Source organism: Cucumis sativus, chromosome 2 (genome assembly GCF_000004075.3).
Source record: "Cucumis sativus cultivar 9930 chromosome 2, Cucumber_9930_V3, whole genome shotgun sequence".
In the NCBI taxonomy this organism is placed as follows: Eukaryota; Viridiplantae; Streptophyta; class Magnoliopsida; order Cucurbitales; family Cucurbitaceae; genus Cucumis; species Cucumis sativus.
The window spans coordinates 9,194,749-9,214,917 of NC_026656.2; the positions used below are offsets into that span (position 1 = coordinate 9,194,749).

The 20,169-nt window shown below is 33.8% G+C and overlaps 1 protein-coding gene and 1 long non-coding RNA gene across 2 annotated transcripts; both read left to right on the top strand.

Annotated features, from left to right (window-relative positions):
• The first annotated feature begins 8,705 nt into the window (after nucleotides 1-8,705).
• LOC116402028 lies at nucleotides 8,706-12,180 on the top strand. Its single transcript, XR_004214384.1, has 2 exons — nucleotides 8,706-8,870; nucleotides 11,097-12,180. It is a non-coding gene; the product is annotated as an uncharacterized LOC116402028 (long non-coding RNA).
• An 877-nt stretch (nucleotides 12,181-13,057) lies between these two features.
• On the top strand, nucleotides 13,058-18,195 carry LOC101216871 (methylenetetrahydrofolate reductase 2). The gene is made up of 12 exons (XM_004138922.3): nucleotides 13,058-13,216; nucleotides 13,299-13,755; nucleotides 13,839-13,899; nucleotides 14,003-14,085; nucleotides 14,208-14,381; nucleotides 14,584-14,757; nucleotides 15,620-15,720; nucleotides 15,840-15,951; nucleotides 16,383-16,463; nucleotides 16,549-16,726; nucleotides 17,218-17,552; nucleotides 17,822-18,195. The coding sequence occupies exons 1-12, from the start codon at nucleotides 13,140-13,142 to the stop codon at nucleotides 17,903-17,905; spliced, it is 1,917 nt and encodes a 638-aa protein (XP_004138970.2). The 5' UTR covers nucleotides 13,058-13,139; the 3' UTR covers nucleotides 17,906-18,195.
• The last annotated feature ends 1,974 nt before the right edge of the window (nucleotides 18,196-20,169 follow it).

The window sequence follows — 20,169 nt, forward strand, 5'->3', positions numbered from 1 at the left end:
ATTATGAGCATTAAATTGCAAGATATATTTATATATTTGCAACCGTCGCTTCAACTTCTTAATTTTGCATTTCTAGCAGAGCTACCCAATTAACTACAGTACAAAAAATCAAGGAAAACTCCACTACCTTTCGTTATTAAAATTATATCTGCTCTCTTTTTTTTTTTAAAAAAAAACAATTACTACCACTACTACTTGAATTTCTTCCTTTTTTTCTAACACTCAAATTCTCGACCAAAGTCACTTAGTCAACGAGTTCATTTTACTTTTTTGTTTCAATGACTAATTCAAACTACCAACTATATGATAAAATAAATGGAAATTGAAAGGCAACCAAGTAACTAATTGACAAAAAAGAAAAAAAAAAGAAAAAAAAAAGAAAGTAATCACATGACAATTTCAGAAACTACTAATTATATACGAAACTAGAAGGTAATCAAATGATACTTGGAAGTTGGAAGGTAATGTAATGACTATCTTAAAATGCTAACTAAATTGAAAAAAATCAAATATAGAAGATAATGAGATGATAATAAAAAAATAATCAAACGACAATAATATATATATATATATATATATATATATATATATATATATATATTTGTTTTGAAATTAAGCGGTGTTTCTTGAACAAGACTAGAAATTTCAGAGGCTCCTTCGACAACCTTTGTAGAAGAGCAACGGAATAAGCTGCCCCTATATTCATAGTCTTGTTTGGCATCCTATTAGCCTTGAAGTTCAGTCTCTCCTGATAACTCCCTTCACGGAACAAGAAAGACTCCATTTTCTCCTTTGAAAAGAACAAAGCTTCTGGTCTAGACAGTTTCACCATTGAGTTTTACCAGAAGTTATGAAACATTTTCAAGCCAAATATTTTGGAGGTGTTCCATGATTTTTAGTATATGAAAAAAGTTGAGTGTCTTATCCTGGTTCTACAAATACGACTCACCTTGTAATTAATATAAATGGTTTTATCAAAATTGTTGATATAGAAGAATGTGAGTGAGTGTACTCTATACAAAAAGATTCTATAAAACCAAAGTGGAAGATATTTAATCTGTTTTGTAAATCTATTAATTGAAGAGATTAATATTTTATAGGAGGATCACTTTTGACCTATTCTTACTCCTGAACAAGTTGTGAACTTTCTACCTACGAGGGCTCATTCTTTAATTGGAATGGGTGAGAGTGATCCAAGCTGTCGACTCATTGTGTTTACTATTTTGGAAACTTAACCAAATAATAAACATATAATTTTAGCATATGAAATTTGTTGAAAAAAGTGAAATAGAATAGTGTTCTTTTAGCAGTTACTTTAGTTAACAACTAGATAAATAGATGTGACTTGATTCTGTGTTCTATCAAATAGTCTTGGAATCTTAAGTTTACATACTCTCCACCTCGATCTAATCGAAGTGTCTTTATAATTTTACCTAATTGATTCTCAACTTAGTCTTATATTCACTGAATATTTCAAGATAATCAGACTTGTGATGTATTAGGTAAACTTGACCAAATCTTGAATAATCATCAAGTAAACTGATGAAGTATTCATACCCTCCTCGAGTTTTGACATTCATTGGTCCACATAGGTCCGAATGTAGGAGCTCTAAGGGTACTTTTGCTCTTAGACCTTTTCCAATAAAAGATCTCTTGGTCATTTTCCCTTTAAGACAAGATTCACATTAAGAGAGTTATCTTCTAACTAATTTAGAAGTCCACTCTTAACTAATCTCCCAATTTCATTAAGATTTATGTGACCAAGTCTTAAGTGCTATAAATAGACGTTAGAAGAAATCAATTGTCTTTTATACTAAACAATTAAGTATTAAAGACAAGTTTTTGCTTTAGTTAGTCTTAACTAATATTAGTTGTTTATAAGTAGAACAAAACTGAATATATTATCCTTTAGAATTTCAAAATACAAGAAATATATATTAAATTTTTCGAGCTTTTGAGAAGCATACAAAAACATCTTTAAATATGATATATATGTTAAAACAACTTCAGATCTCCCACTGTTTCAACCGAGACAACCTCTTAAGTTCCAAACTTTAAGGATGATCTCGTCTTCTAGAAGCTTTACAAGAACTAGTTTCCCGAAACGAGAAATAAATATAACTAGTAACTTCTGAATCTTGTATTTAGATTAAAGTATAATATTCCACTAAGCACGTTTGAACAGTTAGTAAATGATATTTACCTTGTGCTTCTTGCTCAGCTTTCTTCTCAGTAAGGTACTTTGGGCAATTTCTTAGCCAATGCACATTTTGGTTGCAGTTGTAACATTTACGTTTAGCAACTTTCTTTCCCATATTGTTCTTCAAAGTCTTCTCGTTCCCTTCTTCATTTGTGAAGGTCCAACTCTAGTTTTAGAGGAAGATCCTCCTACTAACAATTCCTCTGTGGTAGCAACATTTGCTTCCACTTCCTTTCCTTTACCCAAAGTAAAAGTTTGGAACCTTTGAAGCTCATTCAGAAGGGTTGTCAAGTAAAACTCAGAATGGTACCACCCAGTAGTTAGATGTGAACTTTCGAGACCTTTGACATTGTTCTAAGTTAGGTAGTTTCAAACCAAAATTTATCTAATAAATATGAACCCACCACATGCAATTGGGTAAAATTGAAGCATGCTCTGGTACCACATGATAAAACTAAGACATGCACAGTGGAAAAAGAATCGAATTTCTACCCTAATTGCCATAATTAACATGTAACCCTAAAACAATCAAATTAGGGTTTTAGGAAATATTACCTTTGAAGCTTTCAAAAAACTTCGATACCTCCTTACCAATTCAAATCGAGACCACCACTAGCACTCAACTACTATCATCTAGACAAAGAATCGGATTGTGGGACCCAATTTGGTGTAGAAAGTAATGGAGATAAAAGGGGATTGGAAGGTAGAAGTTTTTTTCCTTGGTTGAGATATTGGAGAATGATAAAAAAAAAGAGGCAAAAGTTTTCAACTATTTGAAACACCCCTATTTATAACAATGCATGTAATTAATTTGTCAAATCTCAACACCTAATGTTCCACTAACAATTAGTGGAACTTAGTGGGCTAGGTGTCTACATCTCATATAGTCACATATCCCACTAAGAGTTAGTGGGATTATCCAACAAAATGTTGGATTTTCTCACTAACTTAGTCCAAGGGTAAAATGGTCATTAGATATTTCAAGTCAAAAGTCGAACTTTGACTTTTCTAAGTCAAAAGTCAATATTTTGACTTTTTACCATTTTGTCCGTCTTGACTAATTCCAACCTCCCGAGCATGAATCCGCATTCATTTTTTCAAAATTCAAATCACATTTGAATATAAGGCCGGTCAAAGTTTGACTTTTCAAAGTCAAAAGTCAACATTTTGGTTTTTTACCATTTTTGACCAATTCCATCAATTCTGAGCTTCTTAGTATGAATCTGCATTCATACTTATAATATGTAAAACATAAAGCTCTATTTCTAATTAGAAGATCAACGACTATATCACTATATTTGTCGGTTTCTCTTTCTTCTCCCAATTTGAACAATTTGACTTATTTCATCACATTGTTCTAAGTTTAATCCATATGAGCTAGCAGAGGAACCTAATGGACCTATAGATCATGGGCTCCAACGATTCAAGATTAACTAGCTAAACTCTTTTAAACCGAGTTAATCAACATTCGTTAACTAACGAGTCATTTCACTAAAGTCCCGTAGTTGCACTCCCCTCACTATAGATATATTTGTGTCCATTTGATAAAACCATAATCAGTAAGTTAATCCTTCACAGGTTGCTCGTAACCTTGGCTGGGTCAAAATACCGTTTTACCCCCAAGATTACATCTTGCTCCTTAAGTCCCACTAATCCACTATTGAACAATTGGTTTAAGGTTCAACCTATAAACTTAATCCCTCTCGGGCCAATGAGAGGGTGGGGCCCCTTGTTCAAGACTTGGATTCAGTGCTTAAGAGAAGCAACCTATCTACTAACCCTAAAGCGGGTAGGAGTGAATTCCATCTTGTACCCTATGTTCCCAGCTATCCACCCGATCTTACCCCTGAAATGGGAGGCTTATTGGGCCAACGCTGATGAGCTGCCCTCACCTATGCAGATCTAAGGATAATCTCGTGTGAACAGGAGTTCATAGTTAACTCAGGATTAAGATTAAGTTACCTAGGTCATCAATAATCGAGATAGTCAATTTTAAACAGTAAACGATGTTATAACGTAAAAAAGACTAATTCATGGTTCAGTCTTATGTATACACTTTACATAGGATGCCCCCACTTTCATGTCTCTACATGAACGATTCAGGATCACCTCGTTTGTACTACAAAGTGGGCCGCATCCATAGTCTCTCTAAATAAGGCGTCCAACCTTTATTCATATATTATAGACTATTTAGGTTATATACTCGAACTTGATCCACGTTTATGTTTACACATAAAGTTCAAGTTTATTCAAAAATAGCCTTGGAACTTGATTTATTGGATTTAAGATTATAATATTTAATTTTCCAATAACAACTTTATTGAACATAATATAATTACAAACTACGAGTTTTAGGACAAAAAATTCCAACACTTTGACCCTCTTTTCAATGTTTTGGAACTGAACTAAAAAACTAAGTCTAGTGCATCACCGTTCGACTTTTGTGGGTAAGAAAATTCAATATTACTCAGAGTGAGACCACCAAGTAGTTAGATGCAAACTTTTGAAACCTTCAACATTGTTCTAAGTTGGGTAGTTTCTTTCTAGGCCATATCATTGACCCTATTTTCAACGTTTTTGGATAGAACTAAAAAACTGAGTCTAGCGCATCACAATTTGGCTTTTATGAGCAAGAAACTTTAATATTACTCAAAATGAGACCACCCAATAGTTAGATGTGAACTTTCGAGACCTTTGACATTGTTCTAAGTTTGGTAGTTTCTTTCTAGATCGTAGCATTGATCCTTTTTTTTAACGTTTTGGTACGAAACTAAAAATCTAAGTATGGGGCATCACTATTCGGCTTTTGTGGGAAAAAAACTTTAATATCACTCAAATTGAGACCACCCAGTAGTTATATTGGAACTTTTGAGACCTTTGGCATTGTTCTAAGTTGGATAGTTTCTTTCTAAGCCACATGATTGGCCTATTTTTCAACTTTTTGGGACGGAACTAAAAAACTAAGTCTGGGGCATCACTGTTTGACTTTTGTGGGGAAGAAACTTTAATATTACTCAAAATGAGACCATCCAGTAGTTAGATATGAACTTTTGAGACCTTTGACATTGTTATAAGTTGGATAGTTTTTTTCTAAGCCATAGTTGTCCCTTTTTTCAATGTTTTGGGACGAAAATAAAAAACTGAGTCTCATCACCATTCGACTTTTGTGGGCAAGAAACTTTAATATTACTCAAAATGAGACCACCTAGTAGTTAGATGTGAACTTTCAAGACCTTTGACATTATTCTAAGTTGGGTAGTTTATTTCAAGGCCATAGCGTTGATCCTTTTTTCAACGTTTTGAGACGGATTTAAAAACTGAGCTTGGAGCATCGTTCGACTTTTATGGGAAAAAAACTTTAATATTACTCAGAATGAGACCACCCAGTAGTTAGATGTGAACTTTTGAGACCTTTGACATTATTCTAAGTTGGGTAGTTTCTTTCTAGAACATAGCATTGGCCTTTTATTCAACATTTTGGGATTGAACTAAAAAACTGAGTCTAGGGTATCACTCGACTTTTATGGACAAGAAACTTTAATATTACTTAGAATGAGACCATCCAGTAGTTAGATGTGAACTTTCGAGTTCTTTGACATTGTTTTATGTTGGGTAGTTTCTTTCTAGGCCATAGCATTGACCCCTTTTTTCAACGTTTTGGGACGGAACTAAAAAACTGAGTCTGAGGCATCATCGTTTTGCTTTTGTGGGCAAGATTGAATAAGCTGAAACATAACATTGGGCTCACAAGCATGACCACCATGGAGAAGATGATTACGCTCCTTCCAGATAAAATAAATCGTAGCACACCAAAGAACACACCACAACTTTCTCCTCACACCCTTACCAATACCCTGATAACCAATCCAAGACAACTCAACTCCCCAACAACCCAAACCCACCTATCACCAATGCTAGGACACAGACTTACAACATGAACCATATCCCATAAATTAATCAAATCCAAAGACACCTTCGACCATCTCCATTTCCCTTCCAAATCAATAAACTCAGAGAGCCTAACCTCCTGCCTACTCGTTGCATCGTAAAGCACTCTCTCACCAACCTACTGAAGGATAGGACCACCCTGCAACCAAGGATCCAGTCACACTCTGCAACACCTACCATCCTCCACCTCCATCGAATTAATAGGTTGCATATGTGAGGTGGAATGTTATAGGTTAGTCTAATGCATTATAAGCGTTATAAAATCAAGTAGACTTTTAAAATCTATAACAAAGTCAACTTGCATGCTTACTTAGGTTAAACATATCAACCAAATCGTTCATAGAATTAGGTTGATATCTTGTAAAAATGTTTATAAGAGGTTCTCACCTAATTCAAGCTTGTCAATAAGTCAGATAAGATGACTAAGGTTGGAGGTTCTTAAGTTGACAGTTTACGGAACATCTGCTACATGAAGATCATAATCAGTTATTGAGCCTAGTTAACCTAGTTCTATGAACATGAGTGAGGGATGTGAGGTAATGAAATTGACTTATCACCTAGACTCGTAGGTTAAAATCTAGTATAATGGTTATGTTGGATGTTTCACCTAAATTTAGGATATGTTTAAGTTAGCATAAATAAGATCCTATTTTTCTCACCTTTTAAAAAACATCATAGGACATTTTAGCTTGAGAAAAGTAACATATTTTTAGCTCTAATGTCCCTAAGATTCATGTCGTGAAGTTCATGCATGGCTTTCAGTTGTGCATAGGAGTGGACTCCCTTCGAAGAGTGTTTGCATGGATCAATATCAAGGTGAATAGGAGAAGTAGTTCATAGTAAGTGGGTTAGGGATATGTGACAACACATCCCATGGTCTCTTCCATCAGGTTGCACCGTGATATTCCTATAATGCGCCTACTTGTCTGCCCTAGAGCAACGTTTCCTTTGGAGGGTTGTATTATAGGATTCAAAACACCGCAATATCCAAATTTGGATAGGGTCTCTTAGATCAGTTTTTATATTGTCTTTCCACTTTCAGGAGCATAATGTTTCTTATCTCTAAGATTTGAAAATGGAGGGTTACAGTTACAAGAATTACTAAGTTGTTAGTATATTCTTGACCGAAGAAGCGATAATTAAGTGCTATAGGAATATGAGATATTCAGGACTTAGCATTTGGTCAAGATTGTCTTGGTTCAAAGAAGGAGTAATCGACTACCCCTCGATAGAGGTTATTCTAAACATTTGAAATATTGTTGCAAAACACAATAATGATAGGTATATTATTAATATTTGCTAAATTAATCGGTTCTTATAGAAATATAATTTTTCACTAAATAGAGTATTTTTTTTAGCATGAATAGCTCAATAGTACACTCTTAGCTTATGAGAAACTTAACGATGATAATTGCGACAAGGAAATCAAACTTAAATACAATACTGGTTGTAGATGATTTAAAGTTTGTCTTAACTGAGGAACGTCCTCTAGCCCCTGCCTCAAATGCTAATCAAAATGTTTGGAAAGCATATGATCGATGGGTAAAGGCCAATCAAAAGGCTCGTGTCTATATTCTTGCCAACATGTCTGATGTTTTGGAAAAGTAACATGAATCCTTAACCACAGATAAAGAGATTATGGATTCATCGAAGGAGATGTTTAGTTAGCCTTAATGGTCCCTCAGACACGAAGCAGTTAAACATATTTACACCAAGTGAATGAAGGAAGGGACATCTTAATAAGGCAATCCTAATCCTCAATCCAAATATCCAAGCTATTAACGTAGCAAGAACCTTTAAAATAAGAAACTAACACCTCCTTATACTAATTTAGATCAACCAAGAGAAAATTAGGACTCGATTACCTCTTAGATCAAAGATCTAGAAGCAAGATTTGGAAATCTTGTTCTAAATTGAGTCACTCCACAATCAAACTTGATCAAGGTTATATTGAAAGGCTCGCATGCATTCTATCACAAGAACTGCAAATTAAGGGAAAAAATCTCTACATGAGATTTCAAAATAGCATTAATCAAAAGTCTTGTTTTTACAAATGGAAGGATAATGCATTATATAGCATTGTAAAGATTCTATCCTAATTAATGAAACTATCTAAAGTCAAAATAAAACATTAACTATGCTTACTATCTTCCAGCAACTAATTTCCAACCACCATTTTTAATTCTAAACTATTAATGGTAGTTACCCTAACTTGTCAAATTAAAACAAATGAAAATACTATTAAAATGTGATATTAACTAAATCATGATTTATGTGAATTGTACTTTTTGTGCTTTTTGTGGAAGACCTCATGATTTAGTTAATATCACATTTTTTTTTTTTTTTGTATTTTCATTTGCTTTAATTTAACAAGTTGGGGTAACTACCATTTATAGCTTAGAATTAAAGATGGTGGTTAGAAATTAGTTGTTGGAAGATAGAAAACATAGTTAATGTTTTATTTTGAGTTTTGATATTTTCATTTATTAGATAGGATCTCTACAAGGCTATATAATGCCTTTATCCTTCAATTTTTATGAACAAGACTTTTGATGAATGAAATTTGTAATCTCATTTTGAGAGTTTTTCCCTTAATTTGCAATTCTTGTGATAGAATGCATGAGAACCATTCAACCTAACCTTGATCAAGTTTGATTGTGGAGTACTGGCTCAATTTAGAACAAGATTTCCAAATCTTGCTTCTAGATCTTTGATATAAGAGGTAATCTAATCCTAACTTTCTCTTGGTTGATCTAAACTAGTATAAGGAGGTGTTAGTTTCTTATTTCAAATGTTCTTGCTACATTAATAGCTTGGATCATTGGATTGAGGATTAGGATTGCCTTATCAAAAAGGGTTCAAAAATATCTGACCTATGTTACGAATGTATAGTACAAGACTGATATAATATTCTTTAATGTTATGGATGTTTGAAGAATCTTATGAAAAGTTTCTAAACATTTTATAGCGCTATGTTTTAATGACTCCTATGTTTGAAGTAAAAAGCATTGAGCATAACTATTTGCAAATTATGTTTTGAAAGTATCACTCATTGGACATTTTAACCTCACTCTTTCAAAAGGTTTTCTCACTTTCCAAGTAAAGATCATGTTGCCCTGAGCTAAGCTTATTGCTGCCATGTCGACCAGTCTCTTAAAAGAAATTACAAGTTATTATAGTTAAGTAATTTCGAGAATGATAAAGGTTGTATAGAAATCTAGATAAGTTAAATTTTTATAAGTAACATTATGTCTTAATAAAAATTGTAATGAGTTTGGTTGCACTTGCATTTACTTAATAATAGAATGAGATTTATGTTTCCGCTGCATTTTAAAAGTTTAAAGGAATAAGGTCAGAAGGTATCATCAAGAGGTAAGAGATGGTATCGGTTGACCTCACGTCGTCTCTTGGGTCAATAGTAGGTGGTCCGAGAGGGGGTGTCACACTTGAACTTTTTTAGAGACATAAAGTCTATAGTATACATATATTATCGTTTCCATTTAACAAATCTATCACATAATCATATCCTCTTAGTGTAGAGGTTCTACATGGTTGTTTAGAAGATTATTCCTTGTGCAAGCTCATGTACAATAAAGTGAAAAGGATGCAGATGGCATTGGCATCGTTGTCATAACGAAAATCCTCAAAATGATTGGCTTGAATCAAATCCATTTGATTTCACTAATATATCCTTAAATCAAACACAAAAAACATTGATTGGCCATTTAATTTCACTAGTATATCCATAAATCAAACACAAAAAACATACAAATCCATCATTAGAAAAAAAAACGGCATGTTAAAAACAAAATAAAACCATTAAGGCAAACATACAAAATCCATGTTTAAGCTAATATTATAAAGTAAATGACATAATCCTAAAATATTCAACATCTAGAGACTATTTATGAAATCTCTCTTCCTTGAATCGGACATTTGCAAAAATACCTTTCTCCAAGAAAGATCTTTGTGCAAGAGTTTCAGTATTTTGGAATAAGCCTCTCCATCAACATCCTCCATTGTATTTAAAATGTTCAAACATTCCATCAAGTCTTCATCGAGATCATCTTTTTTGCGTGATATTTGGCTCTCATCAACTTGACTAGATATACAACCAAAAATACTTTTCTCAAGGACGTCATTTTTCTCTTCGCATTCTCAGCATATACATCGATGAATGTAGAAAATAAAGTGTCAAACTCGTCTTTCTTTCTTCGAACTCGTTTTTTGCTTTTTTCTTTATCATTTTCTTGATCACCGAAGTTTGTATTATTTGCAACATCATTTTTCTTTTCGTCTTCAAAATCTGAAATAAGCTTGTCTTGGTGATGAATAAGCATTTACACTTGTTGCACTAGTATCTCCAAAAATCCTCACAAGCTTTTCATAATGTGGGCAACCACTTTCTTAAACTTTTTAGCTCATTTATTCACCTATAGACGTTATTTCTTTTTAGCTTTCTTCTTCGCCTATAGATGGTTAGAAATGAAAAAAAAATGAAAGTATTATACCTTAAAAAGTTCGTTCCATTGCTCCTCCTCAAGAATGATAGTGCCTAATAATGGATCCCAACCATTTTCGGTCATATCACTCAATATCTTTTTAAAGTCGTTGTAGATTTGTCTTAATTTATTTAACTTGTTTTTCAATTGATCATGAGAATAATTATATCTTGTACTAGCATTTAGTTGGCTTCTCATATAATTTCAATTAGTCTTTGTAAATGTTGTTATTGATCAATTGTCATTTGCAACCTCTTCATCCATTAAGTCTACAAATAAAGTTTCACTAATGGATTAATTTTAAAGAATGTAATATTAATTCTACAACTAGTCTTTCTAAGATTTTGGCTGATAGGCTCCGTGTGTGGCTACCTTCTTTTGTTAGTGGTAATCAGTTTGCCTTTATTACTAGGAAGAGTATTATTGATAACATACTTCTTTGTCAGGAGTTGGTTGATGGTTATCGTACTAACTATGGTAAGCCTCGGTGTACTATGAAAGTTGATTTTCAAAAAGCTTATAATTCTGTTAACTGGGACTTTCTTTTCGACTTGTTGACGACTATTGGCACCCCCTTGAGGTTTGTGAGTTGGTTGAGAGCTTGTGTTACCTCTCAGATGTTCTCCATTATGATTAATGGCTCTTTGGAGGGTTTTTTTTCATGAAAGAAAAGGTTTGAGGCAGAGTGATCCTTTATCTCCTTTCCTTTTTGTGATGGTTAGATTTTGTCTCGTATGTTAAATCGGCCTCCTCAGAGCACCATCACTGTGAGAATGTTAGTTTAACACATCTGACCTTCGCAGATGATCTTTTGATATTTTGTGCAGCTTATGAGTCCTCTTTGAATTTTATCAACGAGACTCTTTGGAAGTTTAGTGAACTCTCAAGGCTGTTTGCAAATCTTGAAAAAAGTTATATTTTTGTTATGGAGGTTAATAGTGAGGAAGCTTCTCGTTTAGCTGCTAGTTTGAGTTTAACCTTGATGCTTTGGAGAAAAAAAATGGACAATACTTCCCATTGATATTTCAATTGATTTTGTTGGTTGAGATTCTACTTATGGAACAACGTGCTTGACCATACGTCATTTACTCATAATAACCATATATATAGATTAAAAAATGTTTGGCTCTTAATACCCAACTGTGTTAATTACTCCACTTAAATTTATACTCAGTACAAATATAACTTTAACAAAGACCCAAAATGTCTCAAAATAAAATGTTTCATCTATTAAAACAACCTAAAGAAAAACAGAGGTTGAAATATCAATCATAATACCAAGAAAAAAGAAGAGAATGTGGAGGCGACAATCATTATTCCAGTGTTCATCCCCTAAGTGTAAATTGATTGGGATGTTCAGTCTTAATCCTTATCCTTTTTTCTTTCCATTCTTTCGACTGAGGAGTATGAAAATCAAAGGAAATTTATATACACATAAAATATTGTTCACAAACAGACAGAGGCGACGATCATTATTTCTACATGTTTGCGTTTTCCACTATCATTTTTTCTTTTTTCTTTTCTTTTTTTTAATATAAGGGAAGTGTGAGATATTGCTCAATTATTCTGCTTAAACAGCACAGAAACATGAAGAAATAACGATTTATTTATTGCAAGGGACAAGTTTACTCAAACACCCACTTTATCAAACCTTACACATGAAGTTCTTCTTGTAAGAACTATATTCAGATTGAGATTTGAAAGATAGAACCGGCGAGTAGGAATACGACCGAAACCCACAACGAAGAGGATGATAAAAATCCACGACGAAAACACAAATATGGCAAAAATCCAATACGCGCGAAGAGAGAGAGAAAAATCCAGATCCAACTCAAGCTTCATGAGAAAGACAATGAGAGGCAAAGAAGAAGAAGACTACGAACCATGAGAGGAAGAGGTTGACTGATTTGGGGAAGACAATGGAACACATGAGAGCAGTTTTATTTAAAGAAGATGGAGATAAGCATAAAAAGAAATAATGTGAAGAGCATAATGGAAAAAGAAAAGGAAATGAGAAAATATTTGAGAAAAAGGAAGAGGAAACAAATAAAAATAATTGATAAAAAGAAAAAGAATCTAATAAAAATAATTAAAAAAAAGAAAAGAAAACATATAAAAATAATTGAAAAACAAAACTATTTCAATCATTTCTTATAAAATGAAAAATGTTTTAGTTTTTTTTAAAGGAAAAACTAAAAACATTATCAAACACTCTTGTTACTTAAAAAATGAAAATAGAAATAGAAAACAGAAACGTTAGAGGGTCTGTTAAAGAATTGAGATAAATGTGAAAGAGTAGTAGTTTAGGAAAGCAATAGTTTCCAACCCCGTAATGGAAATCGGGAAATCGGGGGTTGGTATTCAATTCCTCGGCTCATTCAAGCCGATTGATTGCGAGGTTGTTGGATTGGGTAAAGGTAGTGGGTGGCTTCCACATCACTTGGACTTCACATCTCTTTCTCTATATATCTCTAACCGACAATGCTCAGATGCGATTTCCTATCGTCTTTCTTCTTCTCTTTCACTTATTTCTCTCTCTCCATCTCCCATTCTCCCCCTCTCTTTCGTAAGTCTTCAGTTTCGATTCTGTCCATCTTCTACTTTCCCCCATATGTCTCACATTGTTCATTATTTCCATTGATTTCCAGGTTGCTGCTTCCGATCTCTAACTCCTACACCTCTCAAAGGGAAGAGAAGATGAAGGTCATTGACAAGATCCGGGCAGCTACCGCCGGCGATGGCGGAAGAGTTGTTTTCTCCTTTGAGTACTTCCCGCCCAAGACAGAGGATGGTGTAGATAATCTTTTTGAGAGGATGGACCGTATGGTGGCTCATAATCCTTCCTTCTGCGACATTACTTGGGGCGCTGGTGGCTCCACTGCCGATCTCACCCTCGACATTGCCAACAAGATGCAGAACATGATCTGTGTTGAGACAATGATGCATCTCACCTGCACCAATATGCCTGTTGAGAAGATCGACCATGCTCTTCAGACTATCAAATCCAATGGACTTCAGAATGTCCTCGCGCTTCGCGGTGACCCTCCCCATGGACAGGACAAGTTTGTCCAGATCGAAGGCGGCTTCGCTTGTGCTCTCGATCTTGTACTCTCTAAACCTTTGTTTGTGTTTGTTTTTTGTATGTTATTTGTTTCTGCTCTCTAAATGTTTCCATTTCTTATTCATAGGTTAAACATATCAGGGAGAAATATGGTGACTACTTCGGCATTACTGTAGCTGGATATCCAGGTTTTCCTTTTTCTTATCAACAGTTACAGATCTACTTTTGGCTGCCTTTTCTTTTCTGTAACTAACGGCATGCTAATGGTTACTTCCATTCTGTTCTTCTCAGAGGCACATCCGGATGTGATTGGAAGCAATGGCGTGGCGACGACTGAAGGCTACCAAAGCGATCTGGCTTATCTTAAGAAAAAGGTCACTCTGATCTTAAAGCAATCTTGGTTCATCTTTTCCTGTTTTTACTTGGCTTTTGATATACTACTTTATTTGTTTTTTGCTTGCTCCTATTTTATTATTTTGTTTTGGGTTCTTCTCAGTTTGATGCTGGGGCTGATCTGATTGTTACTCAACTCTTCTATGACACGGACATTTTCCTCAAGTTTGTTAATGATTGTCGTCAAATTGGAATTACCTGCCCAATTGTACCTGGTATTATGCCCATCAATAATTACAAAGGTTTCTTACGCATGACTGGCTTTTGCAAAACTAAGGTATAACCTTCCCTCTGATCTTTATTGATGGTCTTGATACAGGTTATGTCGATACTTGTTCATCGCACTTCATGATACATCAAAATTTACAATCATTGATCATCAAATTTTTATTTCTCTTCTCTAAAGAAAAATTATTTTGATGTAAGGTTAAAGTTTTTCTCTTCTACCAGTATACTACTTGATTTTTGAAAATCTACAGATTCCAGATGAGATCATGGCTGCCTTAGAGCCTATCAAGGACAATGAAGAAGCTGTCAAAGCTTATGGAATTCACCTTGGAACTGAGATGTGTAAGAAGATTTTGACTCATGGAATCAAGACTCTACATATTTATACACTGAATATGGAGAAATCGGCATTGGCTATACTAATGGTATATTCCAGTATCCAATCAATTGCATTCTAGTTTTACTTCAAATTATTGTTTCTGTGGGTAATTTTGTCTGTGGATGCTCTGGTACAAGGGGAAGTTTCTGAAGATTATGTTGATGTGTCGTATTGGTGGGGTGGTTTCCATTTATTGAATATGGCTTCCTTTCCTTTCTTAATCTTGGTTCATGACTTCATGTTTTATTTGGACAACTGAGAATCTGCGTCTATCTTTTGAAGTAAACTTGTAAGGAGTCACAAAGTAATTGTTATAATGAAAACTTCTGAATGTAAATTGCTGATACGCCATTAGAAGTATGTTTTGAAACTCTGGCACAATTGTCTTATACTAAGAAGAACATGACACCTACACTTGTATATTTTTTAATATAGGATAAATATATTATAAAATGAGAGTAGGTTTTGTTAATTGGATGTTCTTAGGCTCCCTTTTTTTATTATAAAGTAATTTATACTTGTTCTTTTACCAATTCTTTTTCTACATTATTATTAGGGATATTTGCTAATATAGCAACTAGATTCAAAACATTAGTATATATAGCAACAATTTTTTTAAAAATTGCAAATATAGCAAAATCTGTCAAAGTTTATCATTGATAGACCATGTTGCAAATGTTGGTCTATCAGTGATAGACCATAAGTGTCTATCACCTATAGAAGTCTATCACTTATACTTTGCTATATTTGCAATATTCTTAAAATGTTGGTATATACTTATTTATTATTCCTAAAATTGCTTCTCATATTATAATTACCTTTATTATTACTATTTAGGAGGCTTGTAGTTTATTTATTTATTTTATGTCAATAAATCTTGTCTAAGTGCACTTCTATACTCATGGCAGAATCTTGGTCTCATTGAAGAGAGCAAAGTCTCAAGATCCTTGCCTTGGAGGAGACCAACAAACGTTTTTCGTGTCAGGGAGGATGTTCGTCCAATCTTCTGGTATTTCTTCTGCTTATTGCAAAATGAGGATGCATTCCTAATGGTTTTTGGGTGCATCAGTTTTTTTTACACTGGGTTAATATTGAGATAGAGCTGATCTACGTAGTTGTTGATTACAGGGCTAATCGTCCTCGAAGCTACATATCAAGGACCATAGGTTGGGACCAGTACCCTCATGGTAGATGGAGTGATTCTAGAAATCCTTCATATGGGGCATTGACTGACTATCAGGTATGAATAACGAACTAGAACTTGTCATACATGATCTTTGTGAGTGCCGTTCGTAGTACATGCTCTATGTTTATATTAGTTGTATGTGTGTGTGAGAGAGAAAGAGAGAGAGCTGTAGGGAGGAGATTTCCTTTTGCATCTGAATTACTTTTTGTTGACCGCCTGAAAACATCTACATGAATTAAAGACTTAAAAGTTGTCTTTGATTAGTCTGACACCATAACATAATCACAATAGAATTCTGTGAATGAAGCTTATGATTTTAGGAATAAATTGTCTAGAAAGTCATCGGTACCAACTCCTGTTGGAAGCTTTTGCTGGACTTTTGCCCCCAAATAATGTGTTTGTTTTTAGTCTTATTATTGGCAAGCTGATAAGAGGATTTGTTAGAAGTTTAATCAGAGTTATTTTTGCTTTGTTTTGCACTTAAGTTTATGCGACCACGGGCACGTGACAAGAAGCTTCTTGAGGAATGGGCACTCCCATTGAAAAGCATTGAAGATGTTTATGAGGTACTGTTCCCAACCAAGAGCGTAGAGAAATTTTGTTATAACTGCTAGCGATCAACTAGTAATGTTGTACTCTTTTTTGTATCAGAAATTTATGAAGTACTGCCTTGGAAAGTTGAGAAGCAGTCCTTGGTCTGAGTTAGAAGGTCTTCAGGCTGAGACAAGGATGATAAGTGAACAGCTTGGGAAGATTAACATGAAAGGTTTTCTTTCTATCAACAGCCAACCAGCAGTTAATGGAGAAAGATCTGATTCTCCTTGTGTAGGTAAATACAAGTTAATGCATTTATTCAGTTAGCTTTTTTGACAGCCCAACTGACAAAGTGTTTGAAAAAGTAGGAAAAGTACTTGAAAACAAAAACTGAACTAGATAATTAATAAGAATAAAAGACAATATAGCCAAGTTACATATTGAAGGGAAATTTAATATCCCAAGGGAATGAAGCACTTCAGTTTCCATTCATATTCATGAAATCAGAAACCTGTACAGGGTCCATCTGTCAAAGACAGTTAATGGTCATTTGAAGGGATGAAACACGTGTAGATGGTATGTAAACTTTAACCATGCAATCATCATGCATGAGTCGCCCCTGTCTAGTGTAGGGGAATTATTATTTTCTTGCTGGAAAATTCAACACTTGGTCTCTAGTCTTTTTGTAGTGATCTTATTAGGTTTTAACTTCTGAAATTTGTGCTAAATGGTGACAAAATGTTTAGTAATCTAACCAATGTTGGGACGATTGATAATGATTTACAGGATGGGGTGGGCCAGGAGGTTATGTTTATCAAAAGGCGTACATTGAGTTTTTCTGTTCCAGGGAAAAGTTGGATGCTATTGTTGACAAATGCAGGGCCCTTCCATCTCTCACCTACATGGCGGTGAATAAGGAAGGCATTTGGGTATCCAACGCCACTCAAAAGGATGTGAATGCTGTAACATGGGGAGTTTTCCCAGCCAAAGAGATCATCCAGCCAACTGTTGTCGATCCTGCCAGTTTTATTGTGTGGAAAGATGAGGCGTTTGAGATTTGGTCAAGGGGATGGGCTGCCTTGTATCCTGAGGGCGACTGGTCTCGAAAATTGCTTGATGAGGTTGGTACACTTGGTTTAATTTTTCAGTGCTCAATTAATTAATTTTGGTTTAATTTTTCCTCAAAAACAATATCCAATCGTAGAGAATTGTGTGGAGTATGATTAATAAATAGGTACGATATCCAATTCTATGTGATTGAAAGGCTTAATTATTAAAAAGATTAAATGTTGTTTTATCTACAAGGTTAGTGTAATATATATAGTGATAGAAGTTGAGAAGGTATGTGGAGGATTATTATTGATGACAAGCACTATGTTATTTGTTTCAGATACAGAGCAGCTACTACTTGGTGAGTCTGGTGGATAACGATTATATAAATTCCGACCTCTTTGCTATTTTGGAGGACTTCTGAGATGAGCTCTACTATTCATTTCCATGATTCTAGTTTTTTTTTCTTCCATCTTTCGATTTCTCATTGAAGCTTGGATAAGGTTAATTCAAGAAGAATTTAATTTAATTTCTTTTTAAATTTTTTTCTTCCGTTTGTTATAATTTCCCAAAAGCGAGGGGTGTCCATTTAAATACATTAAAAACAATTTTGGGATTTTAAACTTCCCGAGGTTGGATGTAATGTATCATTCATTTGTGACTGAAGTATTAGATTATGAATATCTCTAAAGGGGTGACACCTTGGGCTTGGGATATTACCATGGGTGGATCTATTAAGGGGTCAGGGGTACGTGTTCTCTTCACATTCTCGGTTTTTATATTTTAATATTAGTTTTGAAGTGTCAAATTATAATATATTTTCAAAATATGGTTTTTTACTATATTCTGCTTTTAGTACCGTGGTTGTGTCCCTCTTGAAATTCCAAGATCCTGGGTTCAAAACTCATCCACTATAATTTTTTTTTTTTTTGTTAATCATGCTTCCTATATATGATTTTTGGATACGCCATTGGATATCACATTTATATTTCATGGTTCTCTTCCAGTTTTAAAATCAAGCGGCGTTCGTTCATGTTCTAATAACCAACCAGCCTAACGAATTTGAAATAATTGAAAATTTTATGATAAATCTTGACCTACGATGTCTGTGGTGGAAGATTACTAGGAGATCAAATTAATATAATATTTGAGTAGGAGATCACAAGATCACAGTTGACTAGGAGATCAAATTAATATAATGATTGAGTAGGAGATCAGACTAGGAGATTATCATAAGGAGATCAGACTAGGAGATTAAATTAATATAATGATTGAGGTCGAGTTATCATTGTTCACAGGCTTGTGCCGTTAATTTTGGTTGAGTACTACTATTTTACCTCATTTTGTTGGTTGAGTACTGCTAATTTACCTCATTTTGTTGAGAAAATTAAACTTTCAAAGAGGATTTATTTATATGAACACTAGTGCTCTAAGTGAAGATGACAATTAAAGATGAAGTTTAAGATATAATTGATGCAATGGAATGATAAACTCAACAAAATAAAAGATTCTTTTACAATGCAAAGTACATAAGTCAATAAGGTATTCTTTTGTTGTAAACACTAAGGATGTGTTTGGATCCCATATTATCACTATGGGTTTGGGGTCCAAGTATTGGAAACCATACTTATCCTTTTCAGACTACTCCTTCAATACTCTGTAATACCCTCTGAAATAATGTAACCCTTCATCTGAAATCGTGTAACCCTTTCTGTTTTATGCATCCTTTCCTTCTCCGTTCAATATTGTCTCTTCCTCTTTCATTCTTCGTTTTTTCCTCCAAATCTTACCGTCTTACTATTCAATTCAATACCTTCTCCGACACTAAATTCATTTTGTTTTCCTCTCCCAACCCCAGAAGAAGATCTACTTCTCCTAATAAATCTTCCCCTATGTTGGAGTACATTTTCTGTGTCGGCACTGTTGTCGCTGCTTAGATTTTAAAAGGAACTCATAGGAACAAGAAAAAAAGGGGGAAGAAGAAGAAAAAGAAGAGATGCTGTTTGAGAATCTGTAAAAGGAGAAGAGATTTACGAGATTGATGTGTTTTTCGTTTTTTTTTTTTTCTTTTCATTTTTTGTTTTTGAGTTTGGAAAATTGAAATCACTCTTTAATTATACATATGGAGTTTTAGGAAAGAGGGTGATTAAATTTGCATTTAAACTATGGATTTTGCCTCTTCTTTTTCCTGTTCTTGAGACTTTTTTTTTCTGTTTCTTTTTTTTTTTCCCTCAATATTTTGGGATATTAGATAAATAACGTTGAGATTTTACTAATTTCATAAATTTTCTGTGATGGGTGCGTAGAATTTGTGGTTAATTTACACTAATCTACTTCAAAACGATCTCTCTCAACAATCTGTTTATACCAAAAGTAAGTTTTTAATTAATAAAATTCCTGATTGTCATTTTCACATATTTTTTTGTTCATTTTTTTACAAAATTGTTTGAAAATGCTTGAGAATTTAATGAAATTTTTAGATTAAAAATGGGAATGAGAGATTAAATTAAAACAAAATACAAACTTCAATTCAACGATGAGGTTGTAACATTTTGAAATTTATGAACTAACATATACATTTCTCTCAAATCAACAGAGCCACCGATTATACATTCCTCTCAAATTAACAGAGCTTACAACGTCAAATAAGATTATTTAATCAAATAAATTTATGAAATTTGTGTACTG